At 34.8% G+C, this 23,007-nt stretch overlaps 1 protein-coding gene across 3 annotated transcripts in view; it reads right to left on the bottom strand.

Annotated features, from left to right (window-relative positions):
- The window catches only part of LOC135846699 (putative acyl-CoA synthetase YngI), a 90,095-nt gene extending 78,724 nt beyond the window's left edge, over nucleotides 1-11,371 (bottom strand). For 2 of the 3 annotated variants that reach the window (XM_065365937.1, XM_065365935.1), the window contains exons 1-3: nucleotides 11,098-11,371; nucleotides 8,332-8,790; nucleotides 8,175-8,235 (exon numbers count right to left, since the gene is read on the bottom strand). In XM_065365937.1, coding sequence (XP_065222009.1) covers nucleotides 8,175-8,235; nucleotides 8,332-8,396 — 126 coding nt within the window. In that variant the 5' untranslated portion in view covers nucleotides 8,397-8,790; nucleotides 11,098-11,371. Of the gene's footprint in view, nucleotides 1-8,174; nucleotides 8,236-8,331; nucleotides 8,812-11,097 lie in introns of those variants that run through there. The other variant, XM_065365936.1, reaches the window with a different exon arrangement.
- Nucleotides 11,372-23,007: the final 11,636 nt, after the last annotated feature.

Here is a 23,007-nt window from a genome sequence, read left to right on the forward strand (position 1 = left end):
CTAAATCCAACTCCGTCTCCAGTGGTCAGAAGAAATCGTCAACCAGACCCAACTCCGCCTCCAGTGGTCAATCCCCTCATGGCAAACCTTATGGAAATGATGAATCGACGAGAAGAACGCTTTCTTGCTGTGCTTGAGAGGATGTCCTTAGGACCTAATGTCGCTCCAGTAAGTCTGCCTCAACCAATAATCCCCGAAATAATTCTTGATATACCAGATTTTGATGGCGAACAAAGTGCCATTGAAGCGGTTGATTGGCTCGAAGGTTTAGAGTCTATTGCTGCATTGCACCAATGGACTGATCTCGTTAAAATTGAAGCTGCTAAAAGGCATTGCGTAAAAGCTGCCAAAAGCTGGTTCATGGCCAATCACACACAGATGTCGAAATTCTCAATGTGGAACGAAATTTGAATATTTTTATAAATAAAACTACAGGTGTCAGTCCCTTCGAAGCTTTGCATGGTTATATACCAACATATAATGATGTTGTCACGAAAAACATAGGTAATTGAAATGTCAGGAAATAAAAAATGGACTCCTTCGAAAGAGCTCCAAACTCATATTAGGGAAGAAATTTCAAAAGCTCAAGCCAAAATGGCGAGTCATTTCAATGCGAGAAAGTGGCGTGGTGTGAAGTATGAGAAAGGGGAAATTGTTTTCTTCAAATCTGCTCCTGGCAAAAAGAAAACTGACCCCCCTTTTAGAGGTCCGCTTGTTGTAGTAGAAATTTTACCCAGTGATTCTTATAAGATTCGCCAATTGCATTCTAACGGTAAAAATTTATATGTCACAACGGCCCATGTGTCTCAGCTTAAGCCATGGCGTAATTATATTTTGGATGACAACTAATTAGATGTACGTATTACATTACGTTTGATTGTTTAAATTTAAAATAAATATGATTTCTTATTAAGTATAATGACTGTAATAGATTACGTAAAATTATTCTGTGGACGAGGTCGTCCAAATTGCAGGAAGGCCGAATGTAGTAAATATATTTACGTTTCATATGATGGTAGCCCTGCTACCATCCCTATACGCTAGGTTAGATTTACGTAGGCGAGCTCCTACAGTGGTGTTGTGGTAGATCGTAGATGTATTGATTCAGTAATACAGACTTCGCGAATATGACTTATTTATTTATTTCACGTGTATGCGGCTACATATAAAGTTTAAGGAAAGCTGAAAAAAAAACTAATGGTCCCACAATGATCCCAACACCCCAAAATGCAAAGAAAATTTAGTCCGGACCTAAACTGTCACAGTTGAGACAAATACAGTACCTGACTTTTCTGCAAAAAGCCGGTAAAAACGTGTTTTGATAACCATCTCAAATTTTCAAAATTTCATGTGTTGCACATTCCCCCCCCCCCCTTTGAGAGCTTATTTTGAAGTGAGGGGTAAAAAAATATCAAAATCAATTTCAGTGTCCTAAAAAGAAAACCGTATTCAAAAGCAATCCAATAAAATACATTATTTCGATACCCATCTTGAATTTATCAAAATTTCATGTTTGGCACCATCCCCTCCCCGCTCCGAGGGCTCATTTCGAGGTTTGCGCTGAAATAAACGCCAAAATCGACTTCAGCGACATAAAAACCCACATATCCAATGGCGATCCAGAAAAAATACATCATTTCGATACCCGCCTCGAATTTATCGAAATTTCATGTTTTGCATCACCCTCTCCCCCTTCGGAGGGATCATTTTGAGGTTAATAGTAAAATAAATGCCAAAATCGACTTCCCCCTACAAGTTTGAAAAAATTCAGTTGGGAATTAGGTACCAATTACCAAAGATGGAAATTTCTAACAGAAATGTTAATTTCACCCTTCATGAAGAGGTTGGAGGTGAACTAGCGATCTGAAAATTTTGTCACGGAGGTTTTGAACCACAAGGACTAACTTCCACTGATTAATTTCTAAATCCCAGCCAAATCTTAGCCGCCTATGCTCTTTCTGTAAATCCATTTAAATGGATGGAAAAATTTTGTTTCTTCAAATTTTGTCGCAGCATGCATAAATGAAAAAGAATGTTTCTCGGACGTAAAAGAAAAATTTGAATAATTTTTAGTTCTGAGTACGTTTCTTGATTAGGTACCTATACATTTTTGTAAAAACGTTAAAAAACCCGATTTCGACCTTCTTTTTTTTGGAAATAGTTTTTGCGAATTTGGGGCCTCAGTGAGGAACCAAATGAAATTTTTGTAAGAGCCAAAATATGTATAGTTTGTCAAAAAACAACTTTTATCTCATGATTTTTCTTGTAGGAACGATATTCAAGATGGTAAGGGAGATTTCGAATGTGGGAGGGGGTGCCCTCCGGAAAGGGGTGGAAGTAAAAATTCTAATACGAGCTAAATTCACTTGTTTCAATGTGAAAAGTAAGAATCAGTCATAGAGTCGCGTTCAAAGTCTAAATCGACTGTATTTTCAATTAAATAGCAAAAAAACGCCGATTCGCGACTTTTCGAGGGTTTATTGGTGGGGTTAGCGGGAGTCAACTCAAAAAATCAATTACGCCATTCGATTCGTCATGTCAAATACATAATTGCACCTTTTGAGAGCTACTCGTTTTTGGAAAAAAAGGGGATCGGTAGGCTACTTTTAAATTCAAAAAACAGCGTTTTCTTTTCAAAATGGCCCTATTTTGGGTGGCTACAGTTCCACCGCAAGTGCATGTGGGGGGGGCAGAAAATTTTTTGGGGGTCATTTTAACTAATAATCTCCAACATACTTCAATTTTAGCGAAATTGAAGAATATTGAAGACTATAAATTTTTTCCGCTTCACCCTAATGTAGATAGGTATGTATAGTACCCCAAAAAATAATTTTGGGCCCACAGCCCGCTCCTCACCCCACCACCCTCAGCCCGGGGGCCAAAACAAGCGTTTTTCAGGGGGGAAATTCTGTTCGAAATAAAATTCTGTAAACGAATACAGTTAGAGGATACATGGCGGGTACCTCTCTTAATTTTTTTAGAATTTTTCATCGCATAGGGAGAGAAGGAGGGACAAAAGAACACTTTAAATCAACATTACCTACTCTGGAACGAAAAAACATACCAAAACGATTTTTTCATCAAATCAAATATGTATCCTTAGGTCTACTTTCTATATAGAAATCATCACCCGGCCGTTTGGAGTGGTGGGTCAAGCTCAAAGCTCAAAAGCTCAAAAACACGTTTTTTACTTTTTTCTCCAAAAATATGCACAAATGGTGGAAATTGAAGAGAACCAAGTTGTTCAGCGTGAAATTTTACTTCGGAATGTGTAATTGAAAATTCATTTATACCGCGTGATCGTAAAATTACACGCGCAGAAGTATTTTTGCTTATATCAAGTTAGCAGAAAGGATATTCCTGGGTAAAATAGGTGAAATGCCCCTGTCCTCGGATTTCTGAAATTTTGATGAAACATTGTTGGGTAGCTTTGAAACAAATGTCGGAGCAAAACAAATTTCCCTCACCCCACCTCTCTTGCTCACAATAGCGAAGAAACGATGAGAAATTCTGGAAAAATTCAGAGAGGTACCCCCATGTATCCTCTTATGTATATTCGTTTACAGAATAAATTTTTTTCAAACACGCGCTGATGCAGAATTTTCCCCCTGAAAAATGCGTTTTTTGGCCCCTCAGGCTGAGGGTGGTGGGGTGAGTGAGGAGCGGGCTATGGGCCCAAAATTATTTTTTGGGGGTATTATAAACATATACCCTGTGAGTTTCATCGAAATCCGAGGTTAAGGGCATTTTGCCTATCTTATCGGGGGTACCCTTTTGCAGATTTTGCTTTAAGATTCGACTTTTGGCCACTGTGCGCCGTTGCCAACCAATTTTACTCTACACGCCGCCGCCGCTGTTTTTCTTTCGGCGCAGATCTCTATTCTCTACATACGGCCATGAAAAGCGTACTTATTATTGGATGGTATTGCCTTAATAACTAATTAGTACAGGTTCCAGGTTGTTACTTGAAAATACGTTAATGAATAGGTGTTTCCCGTGTCTGGGGTAGTATAGTTAAGGTAACTCTTTTACAGCGGTAGATACGTATCAATCCCTAGCCGTCGTGAGCAGCGAAAAACGATACCATGTCGAAGGCGAAAATCATCGCGAATAGCAGCGACGTGAAACAGCTGAAAAACACCATTCTTACGCGCAACGTTTCTGTTTCTCGACAAATGTTCAATGGAAAATTGGAAATTAGCCAACAGGTATGCAACTCAGAGGATTTTCAAATTACTTGTGATTCCCTGTGTGGTTGATGCTTTATTTCATAATGCAAACTACAAAGCATGATTGCTTAAATGTATACTTTGTGGGGTTTTCGTGTACTCGTGATCGCGTTGAGCAATGAAGAGAACTATAAATTATTGATTTTTTGACGTTTTGTTGATACATGAAGTTTGAATATGTCGGAAAACATGTTCATAAGTCTTTGAAAAAAACACCTGTTTTTCAAAAACAGATGTTTCTCCCTTCCTCGAAATAGGTAGGTATCGTAGAGGTAGGTAGGTACATCCTCGATGTAGGTATACCTATGTAGTACCTACTATCGTAGAGCGGAAAAAATGTATAATCTTCGATTTCGCTGAAATTGAAGTATGTTGGAGATTATTAGTTAAAATGACCCCCCAAAAAATTTTCTGCCCCCCCCACATGCACTTGCGGTGGAACTGTAGCCACCCAAAATAGGGCCATTTTGAAAAGAAAACGCTGTTTTTTGAATTTAAAAGTAGCCTACCGATCCCCTTTTTTTCCAAAAACGAGTAGCTCTCAAAAGGTGCAATTATGTATTTGACATGACGAATCGAATGGCGTAATTGATTTTTTGAGTTGACTCCCGCTAACCCCACCAATAAACCCTCGAAAAGTCGCGAATCGGCGTTTTTTTGCTATTTAATTGAAAATACAGTCGATTTAGACTTTGAACGCGACTCTATGACTGATTCTTACTTTTCACATTGAAACAAGTGAATTTAGCTCGTATTAGAATTTTTACTTCCACCCCTTTCCGGAGGGCACCCCCTCCCACATTCGAAATCTCCCTTACCATCTTGAATATCGTTCCTACAAGAAAAATCATGAGATAAAAGTTGTTTTTTGACAAACTATACATATTTTGGCTCTTACAAAAATTTCATTTGGTTCCTCACTGAGGCCCCAAATTCGCAAAAACTATTTCCAAAAAAAAGAAGGTCGAAATCAGGTTTTTTAACGTTTTTACAAAAATGTATAGGTACCTAATCAAGAAACGTACTCAGAACTAAAAATTATTCAAATTTTTCTTTTACGGCCGAGAAACATTCTTTTTCATTTATGCATGCTGCGACAAAATTTGAAGAAACAAAATTTTTCCATCCATTTAAATGGATTTACAGAAAGAGCATAGGCGGCTAAGATTTGGCTGGGATTTAGAAATTAATCAGTGGAAGTTAGTCCTTGTGGTTCAAAACCTCCGTGACAAAATTTTCAGATCGCTAGTTCACCTCTAACCTCTTCATGAAGGGTGAAATTAACATTTCTGTTAGAAATTTCCATCTTTGGTAATTGGTACCTAATTCCCAACTGAATTTTTTCAAACTTGTAGGGTAGATACTTACCAAGAGTAATTCGTGGACATGAAAATGTTTTTTTTTTTTTTTAATGTACTTATGGGTAAGAAGAGTTATTCTTGCGCAAGATAGATGAAATGCCGCTGTGAGAAATTATGTGTATGATGGATTATTGTTGGGTACCTACCTCTAAAAAAAAATATCTACCTGAAAATCCGCCTCTACCCCACCTCATTTGACAAGTGTAGCTAAGCAAAAAAAAGACGTGTTTTTTGCGAGAAAAAATTTTGTATCCGCAAAGGTATGGGAGGAATATTTTTTGCACCAACCGGAACGTGTGACACGCACAAACACCACTCTATATTTGAATCCAATTTCTAACTTATTGGAGCAACCTTCAGAAGTGGTACGCTCAAATTTTGATGTAGGTAGGTACATAAAATGCTAGTCGAAATGAAAAAAATGTCCAAAAGCCCTCAAATTCATGGGTCTAGCAGCTATAGGTGATTTTTCGATTATTCTTTATTCGTCAATTTCGGACGTTTTTTTCAATATTGGGCTCGCAAAAGATCTTGTGCTTACAAGGGAAGCCCCCCACATGAGAATCTCCGATTTGAATGAAACTTAGACTGTTGGAAAGAGGACCTCAAAAAACAACCATCTTCCAATTTTCAGCTGCTCAAGTTGATTTTTCGGTTTTTGGCGAATTTTTGAAGTTTTGTGTACACAGGAAAAGCTGTTCAACTCACAAAATGGGAAAAAACTACAAATATCCATCTCTCCCGCGTATCAACAGGCCAAAGGTAGTCTTCTAGATACCTGATCGACTCATACAACCATTGGCCGGATCCGGCCTTCCGGTCAGAAAACAGAATTTTTTACATTTTTTCTCATTATTTTAGATGAATTCTAAAAATGGCCGTTTATCCCCACCACATGAATTTGAGCAGCTAAAATTTTGGCCGAGGGGTTTATGCTTGATACCTAATCGATTAATACTACCGTCGGCCGGATCTGGAATTTACATCAGAAAGCATATTTTTTGTCCATCTGGTTTTTTATGCCAAGGTCAACAAGATGTGCAAAAAATATGCTTTCTGATGTAAATTCCAGATCCGGCCGACGGTAGTATTAATCGATTAGGTATCAAGCATAAACCCTTCGGCCAAAATTTTAGCTGCTCAAGTTCATGTGGTGGGGAGAAACGGTCATTTTTCGAATTCGCCGAAAATATGAGAAAAAAAGTAAAAAATTGTATTTTCTGACCGGAAGGCCGGATCCGGCCATTGGTGGTATGAGTCGATCAGGTATCTAGAAGACTACCTTTGGCCTGTTGATACGCGGGAGAGATGGATATTTGTAGTTTTTTCCCATTTTGTGAGTTGAACAGCTTTTCCTGTGTACACAAAACTTCAAAAATTCGCCAAAAACCGAAAAATCAACTTGAGCAGCTGAAAATTGGGGGATGGGTGTTTTTTGAGGTCCTCTTTCCAACAGTCCAAGTTTCATTCAAATCGGAGATTCTCATGTGCGGGACTTCCCTTGTTAGAATACGTTTTTCTCTAAAATACTCATTTTGCGATGCAATGGGAAGTGAGGGGGAGGAGGTTGGAGAAAATTTCAGCTAAAATGATCTTTTTATTAGAAATACATCATTCAAGCGTTCCATAAATTTGGAGCTGATTTTCATTGTATGTAAGATAGAGCATGATGATGAAATTTTATATTTGAATATCTACAGTGGGGGATTTCTCCAAAGAAGGGGGGGGCATCCAGACTTTGAAGGTATGAAAAATCACAATTTGAGGTGATTGTCTAGAAACCCTTCATAATGTACGAGAATGGAGGAAGAAATTACAGATCGAGCAAAACGAGAGCAAACATTTTTCAAAACAATCCAGAAATGTATTTTTCATCGGTTTGTAACCAGAACAAAGAAATGTAGGTACCTAAGTAGGTAAATTTTTTCAGAAAAATGGAATTTGCACATTATCATGAAATTTTCAGTTTTTTTGAGGAAAACTCAAAAAACTACACATTTTAGAAAAAAACTAACGGCAATATACCATGGCGATTGGAAATTTAATTATCTACGAGTTTTATTCTACGTAAAATTGTTTTGTATGTAGGACGCTTCGTTACGCCTGTAGATCGATTCTGATGAAATGTTACAACTCAAAATGTCTTTCTTTCAGGTGTGATTTTTTAGCTTACCTACAGGTAGTAAAAAAATGGGTATAAGCAGACATTTTCAAGTCGAAGGCCCAAGAAAATTTATATCCGAAGCATTAAGAAGTTCGTTTTATGACTATTGAGCCAAAACTCGCGAAAAAAAAGTTTGCGCAATTCTAATTTCGAGTAAGAAAATAAAAAAAAAGAATTATTGTAGAATTACTCATAAGTAACCCTGCAACCTATCAAAATGGGTTCAAAATCTGTGAATAATTCAAATGTTTCAACGAAACTATTTTTTGAGTACCTTTGAAAAATTTTGAATTCAAAATTGGATCATAATTCTTACGGTTTCCAAAAAAAAAAAAAAAAAAATATGAGTGTATGTATAATTGAGGGGAATGGCGGGGGTGGGTATTTCATACTGATTTTAAATTCCAACTAAAAACTTACCCGTTTTTGAAGGTTTTCCGAATTTCTTGAGTTTCTTGAATAATGATTTTTTGATGCAAACCTAAAATTAGTAAAATTCATGTAACAAGTAACATATTGGTCGGATTATAATTTTGAGATTAAAAGGACCAAGCTGTAAGTATGGTATCTAACCTACTTCGTAAACGAATTTATGCATTCGACGTGACTCTGATCTGCAGTATTCTGGAGCATAATTTCCATTTTTGGTTTTGACGATTAGGGAGTCACTTCGTGCACGTGTGTACTTCTTTCTTGTCAAATTTTTTCTCCAATAAACAGTATGATATTTAAATCTTGGTCGTTGATTCTGCTGCTTGTGTTGTGGTGCTTTGTTCGACCTTTTGTTGACTTTTACCAAGCTTTCGTCAGGTTTGGTGATTTCTTTGCTGGCGTTTTCTTCCTCAGTGTCTTCTTCGTTTGAGCAAAGATCACGCGAATCGTTCACTTTTTCGTAAAAATATTCCTGTTCTTGGTCTTTTTCGGTTATGCTGGCTTTTTGTGATAATACACAAAAACCTTTGTAGTGAGATAGTACATCTACATATGTAATAAAGGGTTAAACGGTTACGAGTCTCGATTTCTTCTTCGGTAGGAACTGTGGAGAAATTTCAACGATTTACACTATAAGGTAGAAAAATTAATTGGTTGGATTATTACCATGATAATATAAGGCAAACTGCCCTAATATGGGAACCTTTCTCTAAAACCAGAATTTCTCCGGACCTACTGCATATTTTCAACTGCTGATTGCACTAAAACATACTCAAAACTGCAATGTACAACCCCCTTGTGTTAATTTAAAAAACAAAAAAAAATTTACATGATTTTTTTTCAAAAAAAAAACAAGGTCATATTCGGATTCTACGCACCTTTTTAAGTAAATATCTTTACCGGATTTTTGATTTTGGAACATTCAAGCGCATACCGAAGATTTTCATTTGTAACACGAGATTTTTACTGCACGAGAACCTCGCCCGCGCGAACACGGTTCCGCGCCACGATTACATGGTGGAGTAACGCCAGCGTCGTCGCGCTCCGAGTTTTAAAATTATGTTACAAACAAAAATCTTCGGTATGCGCTTGAATGTTCCAAAATCAAAAATCCGGTAAAGATATTTACTTAAAAAAGTGCGTAGAATCCGAATATGACCTTTTTTTTTTTTTTTTTGAAACATGATACTGATGTCGCCACAAACTCGTGAAATAGGTCAAAAACGGCCATTTTTGCAACTTTGATCATCTCTCCTGACTACAAAAACAACTCAAATTGAAGAACCTCACTATGATTTTTGTTTTAGGGTCTAAGCTATCGATTAAGTCCACTAGCGCAATTTTTTATTGTCACTACATAAAAAGATTTTTGGGGAAATACGTACTTACTATTCAATGAAATAAACTGATTTTGAATTTTTTATATCATATCATTGACCACAAGGAATACTTTTTTTTTGGTTTGGAAGCGTTCATTTACTTTATAAAAAAAATTTCAAGATTGTAAAATGAAATTTCACCTATTAGGAAAAAATCAGTTTTACAGTAATAAATAATTATAAATTTGTAAATCTGAGAGTAATTAAACATGGATTCCGATTAAATGGACATCTATGGACCTTAGCCCATGCTGATTGGCCATTGGTTTTCAAAATGAAGCTGTTATTTTCGAAATGCGCCATCATTCATACTGGAATTTAGAGTTACAAAAAAGTGAAAAAACCACGTTTTTCTATTGCTGATTCCTCAATTTCAACCAAAATTCAATAAATGGGACACCAACATGACCGGAATTTAGTTGCGGATCTCTTCCCGTTAACAGAATTTTTATATCTCATTTTGCTCTCGCGAAACTCGCAAAAGAATCTTGAAAAATGAGATTGAAAAAATGCACAAAAAACAACGTTTTTCAAGCTACTTCTGCTCATGGAAGGAAAACGCGAATATCAATCGTTTCGCTCTAACCGCCATTCGATTCCTCATAAAATTTACCTTCAGAATCGACTCTTGAAAAATTTTTTGAAAAATCTATCGCGATAATTTGGAGGTTTTTGTCATTTCTTTTTTCTCAAGATCGCCTTATTGTGCGATTTTTGCTGCATGAGCGATTTTGTGAAAAAAAAAAATTATTAAAACCTCGCAAATTATCGCGATAGATTTTTCAAAAAATGTTTTCAAGAGTCGATTCTAAAGGTAAATTTTATGAGGAATCGAATGGTGGTTAGAGCGAAACGATTGGTATTCGCGTTTTCCTTCCATGAGCAGAAGTAGCTTGAAAAACGTTGTTTTTTGTGCATTTTTTCAATCTCATTTTTCAAGATTCTTTTGCGAATTTCGCGAGAGCAAAATGAGATATCAAAATTCTGTTAACGGGAAGAGATCCGCAACTAAATTCCGGTCATGTTGGTGTCCCATTTATTGAATTTTGGTTGAAATTGAGAAATCAGCAATAGAAAAACGTGGTTTTTTCACTTTTTTGTAACTCTAAATTCCAGTATGAATGATGGCGCATTTCGAAAATAACTGCTTCATTTTGAAAACCAATGGCCAATCAGCATCGGCTAAGGTCCATAGATGCCCATTTAATCGGAATCCATGTTTAATTACTCCCAGATTTACAAATTTATAATTACCTATTTATTACTGAAAAACTGATTTTTTCCTCATTGGTGAAATTTCATTTTACAACTCGAAAAATTTTTTATAAAGTAAATGAACGCTTCCAAACCAAAAAAAAGTATTCCTTGTGCTCAATGATATGATATAAAAAATTCAAAATCAGTTTATTTCATTAAATAGTACGTATTTACCCAAAAATCAGTTTATGATGTAGTAGCAAAAAATTGCGCTAGTCTAATAATTTTCACACCACTACTGTAAGAATATGCATAGATTGCAAGTAGGTACTTACCTTTTGTGACCAAAATTAAACATCAGTACCTATTAAATTGAAAAACACGAAATATCGGCACATTTATGCGTATTAGATTGGAAAAAAATTGATTAAACCCGCGAACAACCAAATAGGGTTCCCTTTATGTCTTTAATAGCGCTTCACGTATGGTAGGCTACACAGGTACTACATAGGAAACGTCGATTGTACGTGTAAGTCATGATGTTTTAGGAATTATGTCAATAAAAAGTCGAGAACTTACGAATCATGTCACACGTTTGTCGCCAGTGAAACTAACTGAAGTAGGCTACATCTGTTCTTCACTGTTGTTTATTTTATTGATGTGCCTTAATCGTTGATATGGACGGGGAAAGAGGTGTCCGAAATGAAGTATCTACCTATCTAGGTATCGAAGCTAGTTAGTTTGAAATCGTATTTCAATAAGTGAAGTTACGCTTAAGGTTCAACTAGCAAAAAACTGTAGTCAAAACCACTGATCGATTATCAATACATACTACATTATTTCAAGTTAGTATAGGTACGTATCTCATTTCACAACACTTGACTTATTTTGTCTGACTTGAAAATTTGAAAAAAATATAAGTAAATATTATGTACATATCGCACCTCGGGAGTAATAAGGTTACATCTCAAAAAAGTGAAATTTTACAGGAGCGTGATTTTCTTTCTTTTTTTTCAACTTGATTCATTATTTTTATCAACTAATAATTAATTGTGAGGAATGAATAGCACCTCATTTCAAAGATCTGGTATCCAACCTTCATTTAGCATAAGAACACTTTGAAAAATGAAATCTTAAAGAGGAAATATTTCAACGTTTGGAAAACATTTTGAGTTATAACCTTTCATGAAAGTTGATATGGAGGCGAAAGGAAGCGTTCAAAAAAAATTTCACGGTAACGAAGTTGTAGAGAATAAAATTTCCAATCGACGTAATGTCGTTAGTTTTTTTCTAGAGTGCTTAGTTTTTGAGTTTTTCTCAAAAAACTAGAATTTCATTATTTATGTGCAAATTCATTTTTCTGAAAAGTGATCAATTTAAAAAAAAAATTCCATTTGGTATAAACCAATAAAAAATGCACTCCTTGGGACTATTTCTAACTGACAAAAATTCAAAACAGCCAAAACTGTTTGTTAACACTTTGTATGTACAAAATAGGCTATGCTCAAAAAAGTTGGAATTCTTTGAGATGTACCCTTATAACTCCAAACAACTTGCAATGTTGTTGGAATTTTGAGTTGGGCCATTTTCGTTTTTTACAAGATCTAGATAATGTACCCAAATCAAAGTGTTATTTTTGGTTAAGGGGGGTCATACATATCCCAAAAATTCAAAAACGTCAAAATCTATTTTTTTTTTTTTTTTTGAGATTTGATCGTGTCAAGCAAAGGACCACTCAAAGCCAGGAGCAGATAACAACTCAGAAACCTGAACAAGCCAAAATTGTCAAAAGAAACCTTCCAAAGAATAACACGGATGAATCGGATGAACCAGTGGAACTAGAAGAGCAGGCGAGCTTAAAAGACATTTGGGAACTGCTTAAAAAAATGGATAAAAGAATTTCTCAAGTTTAAAACACACAAAACAAGATCAAAGCAAAGAAACATCCATCAGTTAAAACCTCACGACTTAGTCATAGATATTATAAAAAATAAATAGAGTACTCTCACTGGAGAGATACCTACTTTATAAAATAGCAGAGTATACTCTCACTGGAGAGAACCCTGCACATGTCATGTAACTAACTTGTTCAAAGTCAGAAATATTACTTATTTAAGGTCTCCTTAAGATTGTAATAAACCTTGTTAAATAAAAAAAAAAAAAAAAAAAGATGTAATCTTATTACTCCGGAGGTGCGATATTAGGAAGGGTAGTCTGGGCTATTTTTTTTTTTTTTTTGAAATCTATGTAAAATAATTTCTTCAGAATTTGAATAAGAGTGGTGTCGGACCAGTAAAGTCGTCGGAAGTGCGTGATGAAGCCATTTAAAATGAGTAAGGTCGAAAAAACCTCTAAATAAAAAAGAGATCTTACAATTTGGGTTTTTTGATTGAAAACATTGCATGTGTAATCGCGGGATACGTTATATTGACGTCTAACGCGGAACATCAGCGAATGAACGTTGAATCGTGACTGAATCATGAATCATTCTCATTTGTAAATTAATCTTGATCGCTGTTCTATTCATTATCGTGCCAACTCCGCGATTTTTAGGGTTCCCCGAGCCCCGCCTCGGGAAACCCTATTAAAATCGCCAAGAAGAATTCAGTGTTGTGACCGGATATAGAAAGGTGTCTTATGTGTGGTTTACGCATAAGATACCTTTCTAGTTGACGAGTCATTATTTTCAGAATTCTGCAACAACGCTTTCTAGCGTCGTATAATGCGAATTACTTTTTCATTTTTTGCATTGGTGGAAGTAGTATCTAACTATTAATACACAAAAATTTGAACCATTGCTCCCTTTTGCGCCGATTGTACGGCCGTTTTTGGTTTTTGCGAATTAATTTTGACATTTAGACACCTCCGTTGCTGTGCGAATGCCTTCGAATCTTTTTGAAAATTTACATTTTTCCAAAAAAATTGTAACTAAAAAATGTTTGGGATCGGGAGATTGTTTTGGATCACGAAAATAGATCCGCAGTACCTCAATCATTTTGAAACCTTGGAACAATGAAACCTTGGTTGATATTTGTGTGACGTCATACGAAAGGTTAATGATGAGATTTCGGTGAATGAGAATGAGACTTCTATAAAATTAAATTAAATTTTTCAAATCATCGTCAATTTGTCATACATCAATAGGGTACATGAAAATATGCAAATTTTCAACAGAAAATAACTGAAATCTGAAATATCCTTAATGTCAAATTTGTTAAGAGGCAGTGCTTCCAGAAGCATAATTTCATAGATTTCGATGAAAATATTATTTTTTACAGGACCTTTGAGCTCACTGTACGTCTTTTGAACTACTTTTTGAGGATTTCATATCAGTCACTTCAAAATATGTAGGTAAGTAACTTTTTTGCTGGGCTTTACATGACCTGTAAGATGACCTGTTTTGGAGGATGGGGATGTTTTAGAAAATGGATAGAAAATAAGTAATAAGGAAATAAAATGTAAATTGACCAATTTTTTTTTTGGTTGCACCCCTGATTCAGCTTACAGAAAATAAAAATTTATAATTTTTTTTCGTGCTTTTTTTCATTTAGGTAATTGATTCAAAAATTTTCTTGAGTGAAAAACCAACGAATTCATGAGAGAAAACCCTGATAAAAAAAATAAAATACGAGACAAACGCTGATAATCCGAAGGACGCGGCATTCGCGCAGGTGCGATATTACAGGTGAAATTATCCGCGCAGTTATATTAGCGAAATATTTGGTGTTTAGTCCCAAGTTAACACCGGCGAATTTATTGGCTTCTATGAGCGAAATTTTACCCAACTGGGTGGCTCTTTTTGGTAAAGCTTAATCTTACATAACAAGTCAGCCACCCGTTTCAAACTAGTTTTGTCAATGTTTACTGCGTTCAGTAATTGTTCCCCAGAGATGTTTGCTAGATGTAGCACTAACGCGAGGCCTATAGAATAGAAAGCACTGGTTGGCGCTACACAAAGCCCTATTAAAATTGGGTATGCATGATACTAAATTTGACTAATGATTTTTCTGTATTTTATTGCTCTATAGGAATACTGTTGATACCAAAATTTTGATGCGGTTCAGACTTTTTTGTAATAAGTAAAACAATTTTCACAAAATTTAATTTAGTTCAAAAAATTTTTTCATTTTTTTGACAAAATTTTCTCCAAAAAATTATTATTATTCTCCTTGATAGAGATAAATTATAAATTTCAATGACTGTGCAATTAGAATTGTAATTTGTTGATTAGAACAAAAATTAAAAATAATTTTCAAAATTTTAAAATTTTCTAAAATTGGCTCATAGGGTAAATGTGCCTAAGTTTGCGCACCTAATTTTCAAACAGTCACTACTTTTTATGAAAAGGAGCTAGAATATTGAAATTTGTACAGAAGGTTCTGTAAAGGGAGGAATTGCGCCATTTTCTATCGCTTAGGTGATAGAAAATTGTTCTCTCTTTATTCCTTTTCGAATGTAGTCAGTGATGGAAAACTGAAACTGAAACTAAAACTGAAACTGGTTAAAAACTTGAACTGAAATGGAGAAACTGAAACTAAAACTGAAACTAGAACTGAAATGAGAAAAACTTAAACTGAAAACTGAAAACTTGAACTGAAAAAAATGAAACTGAAACTAAAAACTAAAAACTTGAACTGAAATGTAAAAGTTTTGCCATTCACTGAATTTTGTTGACAAAATCATTAATCTATTTTCAAAATTCTTATTCTTTTCAAAAATTTTCCCCCTCGCTTCGCTCGGGCCAATTTGAGTCTTTTCTTTCCAAGTTTCCGCTAACAGTCAGAGTTTTAAAAAAAAAAAACATTGATGAAAATGAAATTTAGAAAAAGTTGAAATCAGAAAAACAGAATTGCGAATTCTCTCATTAAAATTGATATTGTTCTACTTTTTGAACTACAAATTATCCAATCTTTTGCCCTTGCTTTGCATGGGTCAATTTGATACTCTTCTCAGAAGTCAGAGTTACAATTTCAAGAAACCTATTGAATTTGAAAAATGTTGAGATCAGAAAAACCAAAAAGAAAAACCTATTTTTTTTTTTTTTTTTCATTAAAATCGATTGATGTCGTTCTACTTTTTAAATCACAAATTTTCGGAATTTTCCAAAGCTGAAAACTTTTGCCCTCGCTTCGCTGAGGCCATTCAAGATGCTACTTGGGTCATTCCATGTCAACTCAACCAACGTTTTTGGATCATGTCCGTCCTTCGATTTCGCTCAAATTTTTTTTACAATATCTACCCACCCAGTAAGTAAGAAAGCCGCAATCAGTTTGGTCCCAGCCCCCTCAGGGGGCGGATGGGGGGGCTTCTATTATTTTCACATTGTCTCGAGGTACTCAACTTCAGCACCCATTCCTCCAAAACTATGATACTTTGATCAAAACTGATTTCACAGTTCGAAAGAGCATTGAATTTTGAACTTTTTAAGTATGTTTGAAATTTTCAAAAGTTGAAAGTTGAACTTTCAAATTTCAAAATGGCGCTGTAAGTGGGAGCTATACCATTTAAAATTTTGAAAAGATTTCCATAGATGTACATTTTGATACTTTTTCGAAATATTTAGGTTTCGAGATGGCACTCGTTGACGGAGAGGGAGCATCCCCACCCCCAATTATGGGTGAAACGTTCGAAAGAAAATCTGGGGCATGTGATATATCGAATTGTATGTTTTCGGGGACGCTGAACACGAATATGACATCAGATTTTTGATTTCCACGGCCCCCTGCACCTTCCCAAAGCGGGTAACCCCAAAAAAAATGGTAACATTCGTGTGACACTTGAAATAGTATGTTTTCGATATCGCTGAACACGAATATAGCCATAGTTTTTTAAATCGACCTCACCTATGGCCCCCACAACCTCCCCAATAGGTAAAAGTCCAAAAAAATTGTTGGGAGCCGTGGATGAGGCCCAATCAAAAATCTGACGTCATATTCGTGTTCAGCGTCACCAAAAACATATTATTCCATGTGTCGCATGAACAAAACACTTTTTTGAACTTTTACCCCCTTTGGGGAAGTGCTGGGGACCGTGGATGGGGTCCTATCAAAAATCTAACGTCATATTCGTGTTCAGCGTTGCCAAAAACATACAATTCGATATATCACATGCCCCAGATTTTCTTTCGAACGTTTCACCCATAATTGGGGGTGGGGGTGCTCCCCCTCCGTCAACGAGTGCCATCTCGAAACTTGAATATTTCGAAAAAGTATCAAAATGTACATCTATGGACATTTTTTCAAAATTTTAAATGGTAGCTCCCACTTACAGCATCATTTTGAAATTTAAACTTTCGAATTGAAAGTTCAACTTTCAACATTAAAAATTTCAAAATACTTAAAAAGTTCAAAATTCAATGCCCTTTCGAACTGTGAAATCAGTTTTGATCAAAGTATCATAGTTTTGGAGGAATGGGCTGCTGAAGTTGAGTACCTCGAGACAATGTGAAAATAATGGAAGCCCCTCCCCACCCGCTCCCTGAGGGGGCTGGGGCCAAACTGATTGCGGCTTTTTTACTTACTGGGTGGGTAGATATTGTAAAAAAAAATTGAGCGAAATCGAAAGACATGACTTTCAAAATCGCCGTTTTTTGGTCGAGTTGACATGGAATGACCCACTTGTAAGTAGGTGTACAAAAAATGCAAATAAATTTTTCACTTTTTCTGAACAGAACAGAACTACAGTAGACTCCCGATTATCCGCCATTCGATTATCCGCCCTTCGGCTTATCCGACCCAATTTCATCCGCCCTTCCCTCCGGATTATCCGACCTACTGAGGGCGGATGCACACATATTTCTGAAAGGAACTCCTCTTTGTTACGGCGTGTGCCGCAAACTCATTTTACTGAGAAAGCGTTTGTCAAATTGAAAAATTGAAAGTACCATTCTTTCTAATTTTTTAAGCGCTTTCTTTTGAGACCATAGCGAAGTTTGTACGATAAAAATTCGCGGACTTGGAGTTAAGCAGTTTTTTGTCATTTTTTTAAAATTCTTCCTAATCTCCAAGAGGGCTACTGAAAAAACGGCTGAACCAATTTTGATGAAATTTTGGAATTGAGTTCTACTCGTTGAATGCTCTGACCTTTTGGAATCAAATTTTGAAAATTTTGAAATTTGACCCTTCACCCCCCCCCCCCCATTTGGGACCCCAAAATTTCGAAAAAATGAAAATTGATATTGAAAATGGAATCTATGGGTCGAAATGCATAAGTTGTGAAAATTTCAATTTAATCGGATGATTTTTAAGGGTTGTAGAGCTTTCGAAAATTTTGATGTTTTATCAATTTCATCACTTTTCAAGTATCAAATGTGAAATAATGGCAACCAGTTGAACTTTCGAATTAGTAAAAGCGACTATTCTCAGGTTTAAACAATGTATATTTAAAATTTCAACTCATTTAGTTTCCGATTAAGTTCTGTAGCTTTGGCTAAATTTGTGCAAAAAGAAAGGACCGTTACATTTGAATGCAATGTGTATTCCCATACAGTTTTGCCATCTAGCGCAGCAGTAGGTAATGTGTTGTAGTGGCTGAATTACAAAGCAGCCGCGTGGCTGCGTGCGTTATGCGTCGGATCCCCATGCCAGAGGTCCCGGTTCGAATCCCGCCCAACCCTGATATTTTTTTCAAATTTTTTTTAATGCCTAATATTTTCTTTTGAGTAATTTTTTTAATAGACAAATTTACGTTTCGGCCAAATAGACGTTTCCATATTTTCACATTGCTGTTATTAATGAATAATTACTCAATGCATTTTTTTTTCATTTTTTATGGAACTGAAGGAGATTGGGGAAATTTTTATCTAGTCATAAATTCAAGAGGATGAAATTTCCTTTCAATGGGTACAATCATTTCTCAATTTCATACAGTAATTGCGGTTTTTTTTGTATGCCAAATTTAAATTGAAATTACACAAAATTTTTAGCAAACATTGGTAATATAATAAGTAGTTTAATAAAAGAAAATGTTCGGAATTTTATCCTTTTATTTATTTATTTTTTTTTCCAAAAGCACTAGCATTTCTGTTCAAAACTTCAAACTCCAAGTTGTAAAAAATTGTTGTGCTCGGTAAAAATTCAACTTCAAACTAAATTTCTCAACATTTTCAGTGAATAAATGCGTATTTTATTGAACTAAAATTTAAAAATTTCATCTTCTTTCAGATAGTTTTTTACCCAAAACAATAGCGTTTACTGTTCGAAAGTTACTAAGACTCAGAGTGGTGAAAAGTAGCCATGTGTGGTAAAAATCACAACTCAATACTCATTGAAGTAGAATTACTATAGTGAAGTTAGTACCTACCAAAGCTTTAGTAAGTATTATTTGAATGGTAAACACTAGCGAAATGGATGAAAACCCATTTTGAAGAGGATACAATTCTGAATATTTTGGTTTTATTAAAATACGACGCATTCACTGAAAATGTTGTGCAATTTTAGTTTGAAGTTGAATTTTTACTGCGCATGGCACTTTTTCACAACTTTGGGCTTCGATAAGATTTGAACAATAAATGCTAGCGGTGGTGCTTTCGAAAAAAAAAAACAATCCGAAAGGAGATAAAACAATGGATAAAACTCTGAAAATTTTGGTTCATTAAAATACCTATTCGTTCACTCAAAATTTTGCGTAATCTTAATTCAAATTTAGCCTACAAAAAACCTAATTTATTCGTTTCATGATTTCATTAAATACAATTAATTTCCTGCAAAATTGTTTGAGTAATATCCAGCGAATTTTTAAACATTCTTGGAGCTTCCAGCACATTTTTGAAACTTGAAAATGCAGTTGGAAAGCCGAAATTTATTTTGCAAGCCAATTTGAAATACCCTATGAAGTTGACTGCAGTTGGATTTCAAGTCGTTTTGGACCCTCCAGCGACTTTTTGAAAATTACTGAAGCCCCCAGCAGATTTTTGAAACTTGAAATTCCCTCTAAATTTCATCAAGTGGAGTTTGAAAGTCGAAATTAAATCTGCACTCCTCTATCAAGTCGGCTTCAGGTGGATTCAAGTGATTTTGGAGCCTCTAGCGACTTTTTGAAAATACCTGGAGCCTCCAGGAGATTTTTGAAACATAAATTTGTATAACACTCTATTGAATGGAGTGAGAAAGGTGGAATTCTGTTGCAATTTCATGTTTTAAAAATCTGCTGGAGGCTCCAAGAATTTTCAAAAAGTCCCTGGAGGCTTCAAAATAACTTGAACCCACTATCAGCCAACTTAATGTCGTGCTGAAGTTGGAATTGAGCCTGAATTTCGAATTTCCTACTCTTAATTGATAAAATTTTATGAAAATTTCGAGCATTGAAAATGCGTGGATGGCTCCAGTAATTTTCAAAAAGTCGCTTGAGGCTCCAAAACGGCTAGAAATCCACCAGCAGTCGACTTAATAGTGTGCTCAAATTAGTTTGCAGAATCAATTTCGACTTTCCAACTAGCTGCATTTGTTGAAATGTTGAAAGAATTTCAAGTTTCAGTACCTATCTGAGTGTTTAAAAATTGGATGATTTTTTTGATGAAAATTTAATCAAAGTCTGCACTACAGCAACATTTTTATTCTGAAGTATGTATTTTAAAGTTTAATGAATTTGAAATTTTTCAATACCTATTGCCAATATTTTGTCTAACTTTTATGAATTAAGAAAAAAATGTAACTAATTTCTAACATGTCAATATTTTGAAAAAAATGACAACTTCTTGGTATTTCGAGATATTGAACTCGTCTGTCTTTTGGAAACAAAAAAAAATCATAAATTGTCAAAATTCTGTCAACATTTTTAAAAGTTGAAAAAAAAGTTTGCACACACTACGTAAGAAAAACAACTGATATCCCCCAAAAAATTCTCCGAAAAAGAATCGTACACCCCGCCCTTATCAGGGTAAAGAATGTAAATATTTTAGTAATAAAATGTTGTGATATCATTTTGAAAACCACCCCCCAAAGTTCAACCAAATTTTTAAGGCTTTTCCTCTGAAGTCAAGATTATAAGTTAATTCTGAAACACCGTCTTTTTAACATAATTTTTAATCAAAATAAGATTTCAATTATCAATATAAAACTATTAAGTGTGTAGGTTCAACAACATAAATAAAAAAAAAAAAAAAAATAGGACAGACACAGAGTTCGAAGAAGCTTGGTAATCTAATCTGAATGTTGAACTGTGTCTACCCCAATTTTTTTAGAAATTTTTTTGTTGTTGAACCCACACACTTGATAATTTTGTACTAATAATTGGTCTAAAAAAATTTGGGCGGACACAGAGTTTGAAGAAGCTGGTTAATCTAACATGAACGTTGAACGGGGTCCGCCCAAATTTTTTTAGACCAATTATTAGTACAAAATTATCAAGTGTGTGGGTTCAACAACAAAAAAATTTCCAAAAAAATTGGGGTAGACACAGTTCAACATTCAGATTAGATTACCAAGCTTCTTCGAACTCTGTGTCTGTCCTATTTTTTTTTTTTTTTTATTTATGTTGTTGAACCTACACACTTGATAATTTTGTACTAATAATTGGTCTAAAAAAATTTGGGCGGACACAGAGTTTGAAGAAGCTGGTTAATCTAACATGAACGTTGAACGGGGTCCGCCCAAATTTTTTTAGACCAATTATTAGTACAAAATTATCAAGTGTGTGGGTTCAACAACAAAAAAATTTCCAAAAAAATTGGGGTAGACACAGTTCAACATTCAGATTAGATTACCAAGCTTCTTCGAACTCTGTGTCTGTCCTATTTTTATTTTTTTTTATTTATGTTGTTGAACCTACACACTTGATAATTTTGTACTAATAATTGGTCTAAAAAAATTTGGGCGGACACAGAGTTTGAAGAAGCTGGTTAATCTAACATGAACGTTGAACGGGGTCCGCCCAAATTTTTTTAGACCAATTATTAGTACAAAATTATCAAGTGTGTGGGTTCAACAACAAAAAAATTTCCAAAAAAATTGGGGTAGACACAGTTCAACATTCAGATTAGATTACCAAGCTTCTTCGAACTCTGTGTCTGTCCTATTTTTATTTTTTTTTATTTATGTTGTTGAACCTACACACTTAATAGTTTTATATTGATAATTGAAATCTTATTTTGATTAAAAATAATGTTAAAAAGACGGTGTTTCAGAATTAACTGTTAACCACTTTACATAATTCATTTGAATTTAATTATTTTTAAAAAGAAGTCTGAGTGTTAATTTAAATCCCTGCAAATTTAGTCAAAATTAACATGAGCTAAAATTTAAAAAAAACAAAAATTCTCTTCATCTGAAAAAGAAAAGAAAGGGTACATTCTGATGATCACAACAATCAAATGAGCATAATACACATTAAAATGAGCCAAAAAATTCATCACTGTATGAAATTCATCTTTATTTTAAACGATTGAAATTAATTAGGTATTCAGGAAATCTACACTGTACAAAAGTTTTCGTCACATTCAATACCTAGGTACCTTTTAATAGGATATGTTGTGAATTGTGATGTATCCTAATAGGTACCCAAAATACAATGATGAATTTTCCCTTGAGATTAATTTAATACAACGATGAATTTTCCTCCGCGATGAATTTTCCCTCGCGATCAATTTTATACAACTGTGAATTTTCCTTCGCGATGAATTTTCCCTCGCGATTAATTTTACCCTGCGATGAGTTTCGCGCAATGAATTTCGCGCGGTGAGTTTCGCGCAGTGAATTTCGCGCAATGAATTTTCCTGTTACCATTAAATACAAAATAAAATTCACCAAAGTACATAAGTTGTGTGGTGTGTTACAATTAAAAAATGCTACTAATTTTTGACACGAGGTTGTCAGCTTCAATTCTGAGCAAAATTCAAATTAGGTATTTTAGGAAATAGGTATCATTTAAGGAGAACATTCTACGCAGGTAGGTAGGATCATTGAAGTAGGAATAGACTAACTATAAAACCCTAACACACCACATAAGCTTCTCGAAGATTCAAAATTCATTCTCGAAAATAAAATAAAAAGAAACTTCTCCTTAAACTAATTTAGAGCAAAGCCAAGAGGGCGATGAGATTTAAGATCCCATCGGACAAATTTATTCAAAAAATCCAAATTTTCCAAACTCAAATAACTAAAAATTCAAATCTCGCCGAACCAAATAATCTTGGTATTTCATGTTGGCTAAATCTAAAATCTCATCAATCGAGATATATCATCTAACTAACTCAAAACTCTCGATTCATTATGGAATCATATCATTATAAAAAGCAAATAAAAGCTAGT

The sequence above is a fragment of the Planococcus citri genome, chromosome 5 (assembly GCF_950023065.1).
Source record: "Planococcus citri chromosome 5, ihPlaCitr1.1, whole genome shotgun sequence".
NCBI classification, from domain to species: domain Eukaryota; kingdom Metazoa; phylum Arthropoda; class Insecta; order Hemiptera; family Pseudococcidae; genus Planococcus; species Planococcus citri.